This window comes from Rattus norvegicus, chromosome X, assembly GCF_036323735.1.
Source record: "Rattus norvegicus strain BN/NHsdMcwi chromosome X, GRCr8, whole genome shotgun sequence".
Classification (NCBI taxonomy): Eukaryota; Metazoa; Chordata; class Mammalia; order Rodentia; family Muridae; genus Rattus; species Rattus norvegicus.
Genome location: NC_086039.1, coordinates 109,981,656 through 109,995,075, shown reverse-complemented (window position 1 = coordinate 109,995,075; position 13,420 = coordinate 109,981,656). Strand labels below are relative to the sequence as shown.

The 13,420-nt window shown below is 37.1% G+C and overlaps 1 protein-coding gene across 3 annotated transcripts in view; it reads right to left on the bottom strand.

Moving 5' to 3' along the window:
- The window catches only part of Col4a5 (collagen type IV alpha 5 chain), a 203,964-nt gene that overhangs the window by 116,139 nt on the left and 74,405 nt on the right, over window positions 1-13,420 (bottom strand). For all 3 annotated transcript variants that reach the window (XM_006257313.3, XM_063280126.1, NM_001426996.1), the window contains exon 2: window positions 10,358-10,417. In XM_006257313.3, the coding sequence (XP_006257375.1) occupies window positions 10,358-10,417 (60 nt within the window). The remainder of the gene's footprint in view (window positions 1-10,357; window positions 10,418-13,420) is intronic.

Sequence of the window (13,420 nt, the reverse complement as noted above, 5' to 3'; positions counted from 1 at the left end):
GGCCAGTGAAGTAGCTAGGCAGGTAAAGCCTGACTGAGTTCAATTGTCAGAAACCACAGAGTTGGAGGAGAGAATTGACTTCTGCACTCAGAGACTGTAACAAGTACTCATACACATACACATGCACATGCACATACAAACATGGACATGTATGCATACACAAAGATACACAGAGATATACATTAAAGAATAAATGTAAAAATATTTTTAAATTGATATGTATTTTTGTTATTCATTTCAATGGCAATAATATTACATAATCTTTCCCCTTCCCTTTCCACCCCCCTACCCCTCCTAGGTACCCAACTTCCAATGCCCCATAACCTTCCACTCAAATTGACTGCCTTTTTTCTTTAATTACTTTTGCTGCACACATATATGTATGTATATGTATGTACAAGTAAAAACTGTAGGAAACAGGGAATGCTAAAAGCTTAATTATATTGTTATCAATAAAATGTTTTAACTTTTAATGTTATATCCTGAAAATCCCTCTCATTATCATAGAACTAGAGGCAGAAAGCAGATGCTATATAGTAGCAAAAAGTTCTAGAAGAACAATCATGATACCTTCAGAGGTAAAACGTTCACTAAAATAAAAAAAAATTATAGCTTTCCTGTGTAAGAATTGACTAAAAGTATGGTTTTCTACCTAATTTCTTAAAATGAATAGTAAAAAAGCTAACACTAGTGGTGTGCCTACATTTGCTTCATAGGTATTCATATAATCCTTTTAAATCATTATCGATTTGTGCGGTAATTTTCAAACATTCATAGACTGAATATGAAGCAGTTGCTTATGGCTGAAGGACAAACTTCAAAACAAACAAACCACTGACTTATCCTGCTTGCCTATGTTTGATTTAAAAAGGAGATTTGTGAAATAGTATTATCTTCTTTTTGCTATCTTTTAAATATAAGTATTACTTAGATTCTTTTCTTGCCTTCTTCTTTCTTTCCATGGAAAATTGAAATAGTAAAGGTAAGTTCTTATTAGCAAATCTATTAGACATTTCCACAGGCGCTTAAACCTCAGACTGTAAAATTAGCAAACCTGTGTTGAGTGTTTTCGGTTTGCCAGAGAGTTCGAACTCCTTCAGTGTTTTGTTTTATCTTATTTCTTACTCCCGATTTTAACACAAAGTAAAATTGTTATTTTCATTTTATGTGTGAAAAGTCATGACAGAAGTTTTATAATTTTCCTAAGTGTAAACTTGATACACAGAACACAGCTCATCTCTCCCACTCCGAAATTTATGTTAACCTGGACACTGCCTACTCTTCACCCCTACATGGAAACAATCATGGCACATCTTCAACGTTGTATTCTTAGTGTCCAAGAGAACAAATATCAGGTAAACATCAATTTACAAATGAGCATCCTTAATTTCTAGTGAAGGCTTTTATACAAATCCAGAAAAGCTAATATTTCTGATTTTCATAAATTATACAAAGGAAAACTATTTTGTGTTAAGTCTTGTTTCTTTATTGTGTGGCAATAGATATCAAACCTACACTTTCAGATATAATACAAAGCCAAGTATCCCACCACTGGTCACACCCCAGCTCAGCACCTTCAAAAAGACTAATTGATGGATTACCTAAGATACAGTACCAAGATCTGGAATTTAAAAAAGTCTTTAAAACAGCACCCCTTTCAATAAGGACTGTTTATAATAACAATAAAAATGTTTCCTGAAAATGATGATAAAAATAATTGTTCTTTTGTTGAGGGAGTGTCTCATGTAAGTTGGCTGGCTGTGTACCTAGTATGTCCTTGAACTTCCAGACCTCTTGCTTTTGCTGCCTGAGTACTAGTATGGCAGGCATATATCACTGAGAATAGTATTTGGAGGATAATGTCAAATTGTCCAGAAACACAATCGGCTGTGGACATAGGAAAAATTTAAGAAAATGTATTATAATGGTACCTAGTGGTAGATTATTTTCAGTTAGAATATCTTAAAATGTGCAAGTTAAAGGCTAAGTTAAGCTCTTAGTGAAGAAATGAAAACAATGACATCTTTTTTTAATTTTTTTATTAACTTGAGTATTTCTTATATACATTTCGAGTGTTATTCCCTTTCCCGGTTTCCGGGCAAACATCCCCCTCCCCCCTCCCCTTCCTTATGGGTGTTCCCCTCCCAACCCTCCCCCCATTGCCGCCCTCCCCCCATAGACTAGTTCACTGGGGGTTCAGTCTTAGCAGGACCCAGGGCTTCCCCTTCCACTGGTGCTCTTACTAGGATATTCATTGCTACCTATGGGGTCAGAGTCCAGGGTCAGTCCATGTATAGTCTTTAGGTAGTGGCTTAGTCCCTGGAAGTTCTGGTTGCTTGGCATTGTTGTACTTTTGGGGTCTCGAGCCCCTTCAAGCTCTTCCAGTTCTTTCTCTGATTCCTTCAATAGGGGACCTATTCTCAGTTCAGTGGTTTGCTGCTGGCATTCGCCTCTGTATTTGCTGTATTCTGGCTGTGTCTCTCAGGAGCGATCTACATCCGGCTCCTGTCGGTCTGCACTTCTTTGCTTCATCCATCTAGTCCAATTGGGTGGCTGTATATGTATGGGCCAAATGTGGGACAGGCTCTGAATGGGTGTTCCTTCAGTCTCTGTTTTAATCTTTGCCTCTCCCTTCCCTGCCAAGGGTATTCTTTTTCCTCATTTAAAGAAGGAGTGAAGCATTCACATTTTGATCATCCGTCTTGAGTTTCGTTTGTTCTAGGGATCTAGGGTAATTCAAGCATTTGGGCTAATAGCCACTTATCAATGAGTGCATACCATGTATGTCTTTCTGTGATTGGGTTAGTTCACTCAGGATGATATTTTCCAGTTCCAACCATTTGCCTACGAATTTCATAAACTCGTTGTTTTTGATAGCTGAGTAGTATTCCATTGTGTAGATGTACCACATTTTCTGTATCCATTCCTCTGTTGAAGGGCATCTGGGTTCTTTCCATTTTCTGGCTATTATAAATAAGGCTGCGATGAACATAGTGGAGCACGTGTCTCTTTTATATGTTGAGGCATCTTTTGGGTATATGCCCAAGAGAGGTATAGCTGGATCCTCAGGCAGTTCAATGTCCAATTTTCTGAGGAACCTCCAGACTGATTTCCAGAATGGTTTTACCAGTCTGCAATCCCACCAACAATGGAGGAGTGTTCCTCTTTCTCCACAACCTCGCCAGCATCTGCTGTCACCTGAGTTTTTGATCTTAGCCAATCGCACTGGTGTGAGGTGAAATCTCAGGGTTGTTTTGATTTGCATTTCCCTTATGACTAAAGATGTTGAACATTTCTTTAGGTGTTTCTCAGCCATTCGGCATTCCTCAGCTGTGAATTCTTTGTTTAGCTCTGAACCCCATTTTTTAATAGGGTTATTTGTTTCCCTGCGGTCTAACTTCTTGAGTTCTTTGTATATTTTGGATATAAGGCCTCTATCTGTTGTAGGGTTGGTAAAGATCTTTTCCCAATCTGTTGGTTGCCGTTTTGTCCTAACCACAGTGTCCTTTGCCTTACAGAAGCTTTGCAGTTTTATGAGATCCCATTTGTCGATTCTTGATCTTAGAGCATAAGCCATTGGTGTTTTGTTCAGGAAATTTTTTCCAGTGCCCATGTGTTCCAGATGCTTCCCTAGTTTTTCTTCTATTAGTTTGAGTGTGTCTGGTTTGATGTGGAGGTCCTTGATCCACTTCGACTTAAGCTTTGTACAGGGTGATAAGCATGGATCGATCTGCATTCTTCTACATGTTGCCCTCCAGTTGAACCAGCACCATTTGCTGAAAATGCTATCTTTTTTCCATTGGATGGTTTTGGCTCCTTTGTCAAAAATCAAGTGACCATAGGTGTGTGGGTTCATTTCTGGGTCTTCAATTCTATTCCATTGGTCTATCTGTCTGTCTCTGTACCAATACCATGCAGTTTTTATCACTATTGCTCTGTAATACTGCTTGAGTTCAGGGATAGTGATTCCCCCTGAAGTCCTTTTATTGTTGAGGATAGCTTTAGCTATCCTGGGTTTTTTGTTATTCCAGATGAATTTGCAAATTGTTCTGTCTAACTCTTTGAAGAATTGGATTGGTATTTTGATGGGGATTGCATTGAATCTGTAGATTGCTTTTGGTAAAATGGCCATTTTTACTATATTAATCCTGCCAATCCATGAGCATGGGAGATCTTTCCATCTTCTGAGGTCTTCTTCAATTTCTTTCCTCAGTGTCTTGAAGTTCTTATTGTACAGATCTTTTACTTGCTTGGTTAAAGTCACACCGAGGTACTTTATATTATTTGGGTCTATTATGAAGGGTGTCGTTTCCCTAATTTCTTTCTCGGCTTGTTTCTCTTTTGTATAGAGGAAGGCAACTGATTTATTTGAGTTAATTTTATACCCACCCACTTTGCTGAAGTTGTTTATCAGCTTTAGTAGTTCTCTGGTGGAACTTTTGGGATCACTTAAATATACTATCATGTCATCTGCAAATAGTGATATTTTGACCACTTCTTTTCTGATCTGTATCCCCTTAATCTCCTTTTGTTGTCTGATTGCTCTGGCTAGAACTTCCAGAACTATATTGAATAAGTAGGGAGAGAGTGGGCAGCCTTGTCTACTCCCTGATTTTAGTGGGATTGCTTCAAGTTTCTCTCCATTTAGTTTAATGTTAGCAACTGGTTTGCTGTATATGGCTTTTACTATGTTTAGGTATGGGCCTTGAATTCCTATTCTTTCCAGGACTTTTATCATGAAGGGGTGTTGAATTTTGTCAAATGCTTTCTCAGCATCTAATGAAATGATCATGTGGTTCTGTTCTCTCAGTTTGTTTATATAATGGATCACGTTGATGGTTTTCCGTATATTAAACCATCCCTGCATGCCTGGGATGAAGCCTACTTGATCATGGTGAATGATTGTTTTGATGTGCTCTTCAATTCGGTTTGCCAGAATTTTGTTGAGTATTTTTGCGTCGATATTCATAAGGGAAATTGGTCTGAAGTTCTCTTTCTTTGTTGTGTCTTTGTGTGGTTTAGGTATAAGAGTAATTGTGGCTTCGTAGAAGGTATTCAGTAGTGATCCATCTGTTTCAATTTTGTGGAATAATTTGGATAATATTGGTATGAGGTCTTCTATGAAGGTTTGATAGAATTCTGCACTAAACCCGTCTGGACCTGGGCTCTTTTTGGTTGGGAGAACTTTAATGACTGCTTCTATTTCCTTAGGAGTTATGGGGTTGTTTAACTGGTTTATCTCTTCCTGATTTAACTTCGGTACCTGGTATCTGTCTAGGAAATTGTCCATTTCCTGCAGATTTTCATGTTTTGTTGAATATAGGTTTTTATAGTAAGATCTGATGATTTTTTGAATTTCCTCTGAATCTGTAGTTATGTCTCCCTTTTCATTTCTGATTTTGTTAATTTGGACGCACTCTCTGTGTCCTCTTGTTAGTCTGGCTAAGGGTTTATCTATCTTGTTGATTTTCTCAAAGAACCAACTTTTGGTTCTGTTGATTCTTTCTATGGTCCTTTTTGTTTCTACTTGGTTGATTTCAGCTCTGAGTTTGATTATTTCCTGCCTTCTACTCCTCCTGGGTGTATTTGCTTCTTTTTGTTCTAGAGCTTTTAGGTGTGCTGTCAAGCTGCTGACATATGCTCTTTCCTGTTTCTTTCTGCAGGCACTCAGCACTATGAGTTTTCCTTTTAGCACAGCTTTCATTGTGCCCCATAAGTTTGGGTATGTTGTACCTTCATTTTCATTAAATTCTAAAAAGTTTTTAATTTCTTTCTTTATTTCTTCCTTGACCAGGTTATCATTGAGTAGAGCATTGTTCAATTTCCACGTATATGTGGGCATTCTTCCCTTATTGTTATTGAAGACCAGTTTTAGGCCGTGGTGGTCCGATAGCACGCATGGGATTATTTCTATCTTTCTGTACCTGTTGAGGCCCGTTTTTTGACCAATTATATGGTCAATTTTGGAGGAAGTACCATGAGGAGCTGAGAAGAAGGTATATCCTTTTGCTTTAGGATAGAATGTTCTATAAATATCCGTTAAGTCCCTTTGGCTCATAACTTCTCTTAGTCTGTCGACATCACTGTTTATTTTCTGTTTCCATGTTCTGTCCATTGATGAGAGTGGGGTGTTGAAATCTCCCACTATTATTGTGTGAGGTGCAATGTGTGTTTTGAGCTTTAGTAAGGTTTCTTTTACGTATGTAGGTGCCCTTGTATTTGGGGCATAGATATTTAGGATTGAGAGTTCATCTTGGTGGATTTTTCCTTTGACGAATATGAAGTGTCCTTCCTTATCTTTTTTGATGACTTTTAGTTGGAAATTGATTTTATTTGATATTAGAATGGCTACTCCAGCTTGCTTCTTCTGACCATTTGCTTGGAAAGTTGTTTTCCAGCCTTTCACTCTGAGGTAGTGTCTGTCTTTGTCTCTGAGGTGTGTTTCCTGTAGGCAGCAGAATGCATGGTCCTTGTTCGTATCCAGTTTGTTAATCTATTTCTTTTATTGGGGAGTTGAGGCCATTGATGTTGAGAGATATTAAGGAATAGTGATTATTGCTTCCCGTTATATTCATATTTGGATGTGAGGTTATGTTTGTGTGCTTTCATTCTCTTTGTTTTGTTGCCAAGACGATTAGTTTCTTGCTTCTTCTAGGGTATAACTTGCCTCCTTAGGTTGGGCTTTACCATTTATTATCCTTTGTAGTGCTGGATTTGTAGAAAGATATTGTGTAAATTTGGTTTTGTCATGGAATATCTTTGTTTCTCCATCAATGTTAATTGAGAGTTTTGCAGGATACAGTAACCTGGGCTGGCATTTGTGTTCTCTTAGGGTCTGTATGACATCAGTCCAGGATCTTCTGGCCTTCATAGTTTCTGGCGAGAAGTCTGGTGTGATTCTGATAGGTCTCCCTTTATATGTTACTTGACCTTTTTCCCTTACTGCTTTTAATATTCTTTCTTTATTTTGTGCGTTTGGTGTTTTGACTATTATGTGATGGGAGGTGTTTCTTTTCTGGTCCAATCTATTTGGAGTTCTGTAGGCTTCTTGTATGTCTATGGGTATCTCTTTTTTTAGGTTAGGGAAGTTTTCTTCTATGATTTTGTTGAAGATATTTACTGGTCCTTTGAGCTGGGAGTCTTCACTCTCTTCTATACCTATTATCCTTAGGTTTGATCTTCTCATTGAGTCCTGGATTTCCTGTATGTTTTGGACCAGTAGCTTTTTCCGCTTTACATTATCTTTGACAGTTGAGTCAATGATTTCTATGGAATCTTCTGCTCCTGAGATTCTCTCTTCCATCTCTTGTATTCTGTTGGTGAAGCTTGTATCTACAGCTCCTTGTCTCTTCTTTTGGTTTTCTATATCCAGGGTTGTTTCCATGTGTTCTTTCTTGATTGCTTCTATTTCCATTTTTAATTCCTTCAACTGTTTGATTGTGTTTTCCTGGAATTCTTTCAGGGATTTTTGCGATTCCTCTCTGTAGGCTTCTACTTGTTTATTAATGTTTTCCTGTGTTTCCCTAAGGGAGTTCTTCATGTCTTTCTTGAAGTCCTCCAGCATCATGATCAAATATGATTTTGAAACTAGATCTTGCTTTTCTGGTGTGTTTGGATATTCCATGTTTGTTTTGGTGGGAGAATTGGGCTCCGATGATGGCATGTAGTCTTGGTTTCTGTTGCTTGGGTTCCTGCGCTTGCCTCTCGCCATCAGATTATCTCTAGTGTTACTTTGTTCTGCTATTTCTGACAGTGGCTAGACTGTCCTATAAGCCTGTGTGTCAGGAGTGCTGTAGACCTGTTTTCCTCTCTTTCAGTCAGTTATGGGGACAGAGTGTTCTGCTTTCGGGCGTGTAGTTTTTCCTCTCTACAGGTCTTCAGCTGTTCCTGTGGGCCTGTGTCTTGAGTTCACCAGGCAGCTTTCTTGCAGCAGAAAAGTTGGTCTTACCTGTGGTCCCGAGGCTTAAGTTCGCTCGCGGGGTGCTGCCCACGGACTCTTTGCAGCGGCAGCAACCAGGAAGACCTGTGCGGCCCCTTCCGGGAGCTTATGCAGCCTCAGGAGTGCCCACCTGACCAGGCAGAGAGGTCTCTTTCCCACGGGGTCTGGGAGCAGAGAGCTCGACATCTTCTTTCCATAATTCTTATTTTGTCTTTATAATTCTGAACCACAATGAGAAAGTTGCCACAATATAATTAGAAGAATTTTAGCTACTGTCAAAAGGAAATATATAGATCCAAAACTCCAGCTTGTAACAGAGCCACTTGGAGGGCTTGTCAAAACCAATTATTTTCCACCATTACCAGAATGAGATGGGGTAAATTAGGTGTGGATCCTGGAAATGTGCATTTGTAACCAGCTCCAAGCCAACAGTTTTGCTATCATACTCCCTGGATAAATTGCTTTTTCTTTTTCGAATTTCATTTTTCTTTTTCATGTATTTGCCAGTGGTCTGTGGTTACTATATGCTCACTGATTGTGAATGCGTTTTCCCTTTAAATTAATAAATATATTAACTTTATCTGCTTCAAATTCCAAAAGGTAGCACCTGTATTGTTTTAATAATTTTCTCTGATTCATCTTTTTATTATTGGTAAGCTTTAATTGCATACTGCATATGACAGGCAATAGAACAAGACACTAGGTTATTTTACTTTCTTCTAAAGAGCATTATTTTTTTTTGTATGAAGTAGTTCATGACTGATTGACTAAATGGAGTTTTATCCTTTCATCAGACAACAGTTAATCTATTCCCAGTTATCTTAAGCTTCTACTACTTCTTTTTATTAGATTCTGTGAATTTCCCTCTATACATCATATAAAATCAAAACTTAACTGAGAATTTGAATGGGATCTTCAACTTTATTTTTTGTTCTCCACTGTGTGCTGTCTTCTACTTTACTACGTCTTCCTTCTTTTCCAGCCACTCTGGAGCCTTGAACCATTTTCTCTAGGTCATTGTGACCATAACCATGACTCTTGGTAAGGATTTACCCATCTTACAGACTGAGAAATATAAGCAATAATAACTACATACATGTAAATTCTCCAAGTGTGCTTCCTTTTCCTTAAAGGACAATCTATTTCACTTTCTTCCCTCCTCTGTGCTCTCAAATGAATAGTTTTCAATAATTTAACACTTTAGAAAGAATTCTTGTTGCAAAGCTACTCCCCTAAAAATGCTACTCACACAGGTCTTATCTAGAACAGCATTTAATCACTCTTAAGATGTGTTCTTTAAGGGGGTAGTGTGTTACATGACAGAATGGGACTGGTAAATAAGATTCTATGAAATAAATAAATGAAATTATTGGCTCCAGGACTTTTAAGCATCTTTTACAACACTAAGGAATGCTTCTATATCTAATTGGAAAATTCACTAAAGATATGGTCTCTAACTTCATATATAATTAGTAATAGTTGTTTATTCATTAAAAATATTTATTGAGTTACAAAAAGGAAAGAGTAATGTAAGATCCCTTTCTCATAGTATAATTCTCTTGTCTATAATTCATTATCTTGTTTTAAATTTCTAATTTGATGTCAGTTACTGACACACAGACAAATAAGGCAATAGAAGAAAAAAGTCACCAAGTTATATGTCATCTGAGGTGTACTTTGTCTAGACCAAGAGCTAGAAAAATAATAATAATAATAACATTATTATTATTATTATTATTATTATTATTATTATTATTATTTTCCTGTAAGGCTGGGTATGGTGGCTCACATCTTTAATCTCAGCACTCGGGAGGCAGAGGCATGTTGTTCTGTGTGAGTTCAAGTCCAGTCTGGTCTACATAGTGAGCTCCAAGCCAGCCAGGGCTACAAAGGAGACCCTATACAAAACAAAACAAGACAGAACAAAATGATTTGCTTGCAAAGTAATAGGTGTTTAGAAAGGACTTTTATCCATATTTAATTTTCTTTAGATTCACCAATCTCTGCTCCCTGTTCCCTGCCCATTCCCTTGTCCTTTTCTAAGGTGCACCCTAAGAATTTTTGGTCACTTTTTAATAGCTTCTGTGGCTTTCTTGATGCTATTTTTGTGGTTTTTTTTTGAAGGACTAGGAATGTGGTATAGTTGTAGACTGCTTGCTCAGATTGTACAAGGCCCTGAATCCAATCCCCAGCAGAAAATAGAATGTAAACTTATATGTACTAAGCCTAAAATATTTGTCATATAATATTTTATAGAGACGTTTGTTGATCCTGACACAGTCTAATTTTTATAAGTTCCCACCCTAAATTAATCAATGCAGTAGAATCTATTTTATTTATTCGGGCACTGATAGAAGTCTAGTTTGAACAATTAATTTATGAACAGTATTTGTTTAGATTTGTAAATTCAGAATTTACCTTTTCTCCTTTTATACCACTGCAGTCACATTTTGATCCAGAAGAACACCCATGGCAGGCCTATAAGAGGAAAAGGCAAAGTCATTAAATATAAACTTAACAGCTACTCTCTGACATAGAAATCAACTTAAAGCAGCAATTCAAACATGAAAGGGTATATACAAATGACAATGGCTTTTTATATTTAAGATCTTTCTTATTGTATGATTTCCTTTTCAACTTCTCACAATAAGCAAATAAAAGTTTTATAATTTTAAGCTAATAAATATCTCTTCATATTTTACATTTATTTACTCTGTGTGTGTGTGTGTGTGTGTGTGTGTGTGTGTGTGTGTGTGTGTGTTGCACACAAGTTGTAGAATATGTGTGATGTTGGGAAAATAACATAAAACAGTCTGGCTCTCCCATCTACTTTGTGAGTTTCAGGGATAAAAACCAAATTGCTGGATTTGGTAGATAGCTCATTTACATGCTGAGAAATACATCGTTTTGGTTTTGTTTGTGTTTTTGTTTTTCTTTTCTTAAGACAAGAGTCTCTCTATCTAGCCCTGGTCATCCAGGAATTCAGTATGTAGACCAGGCTGGACTTGCACTCACAGAAATGCCTCTACCTCTATCCTTGCCCCTTCCCCTCTCCTGCCCCTTCCCTGCCCCTATCCCTGCCTCTGCCTCTGGAGTGCTGGAATTAAAGGTGTGTGCTACCATGTCCAGCTGAGAAATATCTTTTTAAACATGCTAAAATGAAAGGAAAAGTCATAAGACATCCTGGTTGATATGGTTAGTCACTTGTCCAGGTTGTAAGAACACCTTTTTTTTTCTTCTAAGATCATTTGTAATGAATCACCTATCAGTCTAGCAGCGCATGACCTTGGAAACTAGCCAAGAATAGCTGCCACTTGATGTCAGCTTACTTCTCCGCATTCACAAGTGGATCATAAAGCATCTAATGTTGTATTTTCCTTTGCTCCTGCTCTTTCATCACTAATAGCTCAATTCTTAACCATTCCAAGCTTCACACAAAGGCTGGAGGCTCTGAATTCAACCACACTAGGGAGTAATGTTCTGGAGCCAGAAAAGTATCATTCTCTATTATAAAAACACATAGAGAGTGGGAAGATAGTAAGTGACATTCTAACATCCTAAACCACACACTACTGTAGAGATGAAATGCTTAGGGAAAAAACAACCCAACGGGAATTACAATCACGTATGCAAACAACACAATATGCATGTACGAGAAAGCCGAACACATTTTGTCAAACTAACTACTGAACAAGGAAAATATAAAACGTTGTTAGTCAATGTTTCATCTTCAGCACCTGTGGTTTAACAAGTAAACTAGCCTCCTACCTTGTCTTCCATATTTTTCTTCCTCTAGTTATTACTGGAGAATCTCCCTGAATCTTTTTCATTTACCTTCAGCTCAAACTAGAAGCCACCATCCTGTTGAAACCTGTTTTCCTCATTATAAAAGAGTATGTTCCAGTAAAAGCACACTCTAACACTTGAACTTAACATGTGTTTTTGTGTTGGGAAACTCAATTGAGAAAATGACCCCTATGGAGCATTTCCCCCCAAAGTGATTTATTTGGGAGGGCCCAGACCACTTTAAGATATGTCATGTCTGGACAGGTGGTCATGAATGGCATACGAAAGCAAGCTGAGCAAGCCAGAAGAACAAACTAATAAGCATCACTCCTCCATGACCTCTATTTCAGTTCCTGCCTCCAGGTTCCTGCCTTGACTTGCTGCTCTGACTTCCCTCAGTAATGGACTGATTGGCAGTGATTGGAGCACAAAAGCAAAACAACCACTGTCCTCTCCAAGTTGCTTTGGGTCATGGACTTTAGCACAGTAATAGGAAGCAAACTAGAGAGTTATGCAGTCATTGCTAGTATACACAGGGACATAGATCGTGTTGTTTTCAGCATAACATTTTAAACTACATAATAGGTTTATTGAGACACAGTCAGTCATCAAATGAGAAGGGTTATTATTGAAGGCAATAAGACTTGTTAGGCAAAAGATATAAATGTAAATAAACTCATATAAAACACTAACTTTAGGAACAGAGGTTAACTTAAAATATGAAATTCTGACTTATGTAAAGATGAATTCTTGATTCTAAACTATGAATTTACAAAATTTAGAAGCCACACATTCACTAATTCTTGAGATAATAGTCAACAGTCATAATATCTGAATTAGACTGTACATATTGTATACACTCAATTACATAATTAATAGAAGGACAATTGTAGATAAATGCTTATCTACAATGAATACTAATATAATATATTAGACATTGGGAAGTATATCTATGTTTTAAGTAGGAATATATTCAGAGGAGATTTTGTTATAAATTAAAAAATGACATCTTTTGCATTTTCAGACATTTGTAATAAATCTTCCTCTGAATAGAGATTACGATCCCAAAAATCATGCAAAGAAAACTAATAGAATTTTATTAATAAAATTAAAAACAATTTGAACTACCATTACACATGTATTTACACTTCTCAATATCTAACAATCAAAAATCCCTAAATCTTTTTTTTTAGTGCTTGGGAAATGATTTTTTAATTACATGAAGGCTTAATATTCATAAACACATGCTTCCAAAATCTCCTATATTGTTGGAAAACAAGATAAAGGAATAGTTCATGCCACACGGCAACTTACTGACAGTTACGGAACACAATTAGGCACACAGTTGTGTTGGGCCCACAGTCCTCTGTTGTCAGCATTCCCCGTTTACACAGTGATGGAAGAAAAACATATTTTTTCCTGAGTCATTTGTTACATTTTCACAATGGCCCAGTAACAGGAAATTCCTAGTAAAATTCCTAGCAAGATAATGGCTCTTGTAATTGCTCTCAAAGAGAGAAATTCAGAAATTACTCTTCCTTATTAATTATCTCCTATTGCAGTGATAAATAATGTCTTAACTAGCTATCAAAGGCTCTTTCCAACTTATTCTTCCCTTGACACTGAAGACATGCCATTTCCCCAGCCTGATTTCCAGTGATTTTTCTAATTTAGGAGTAATTTCATAAAAAGCAA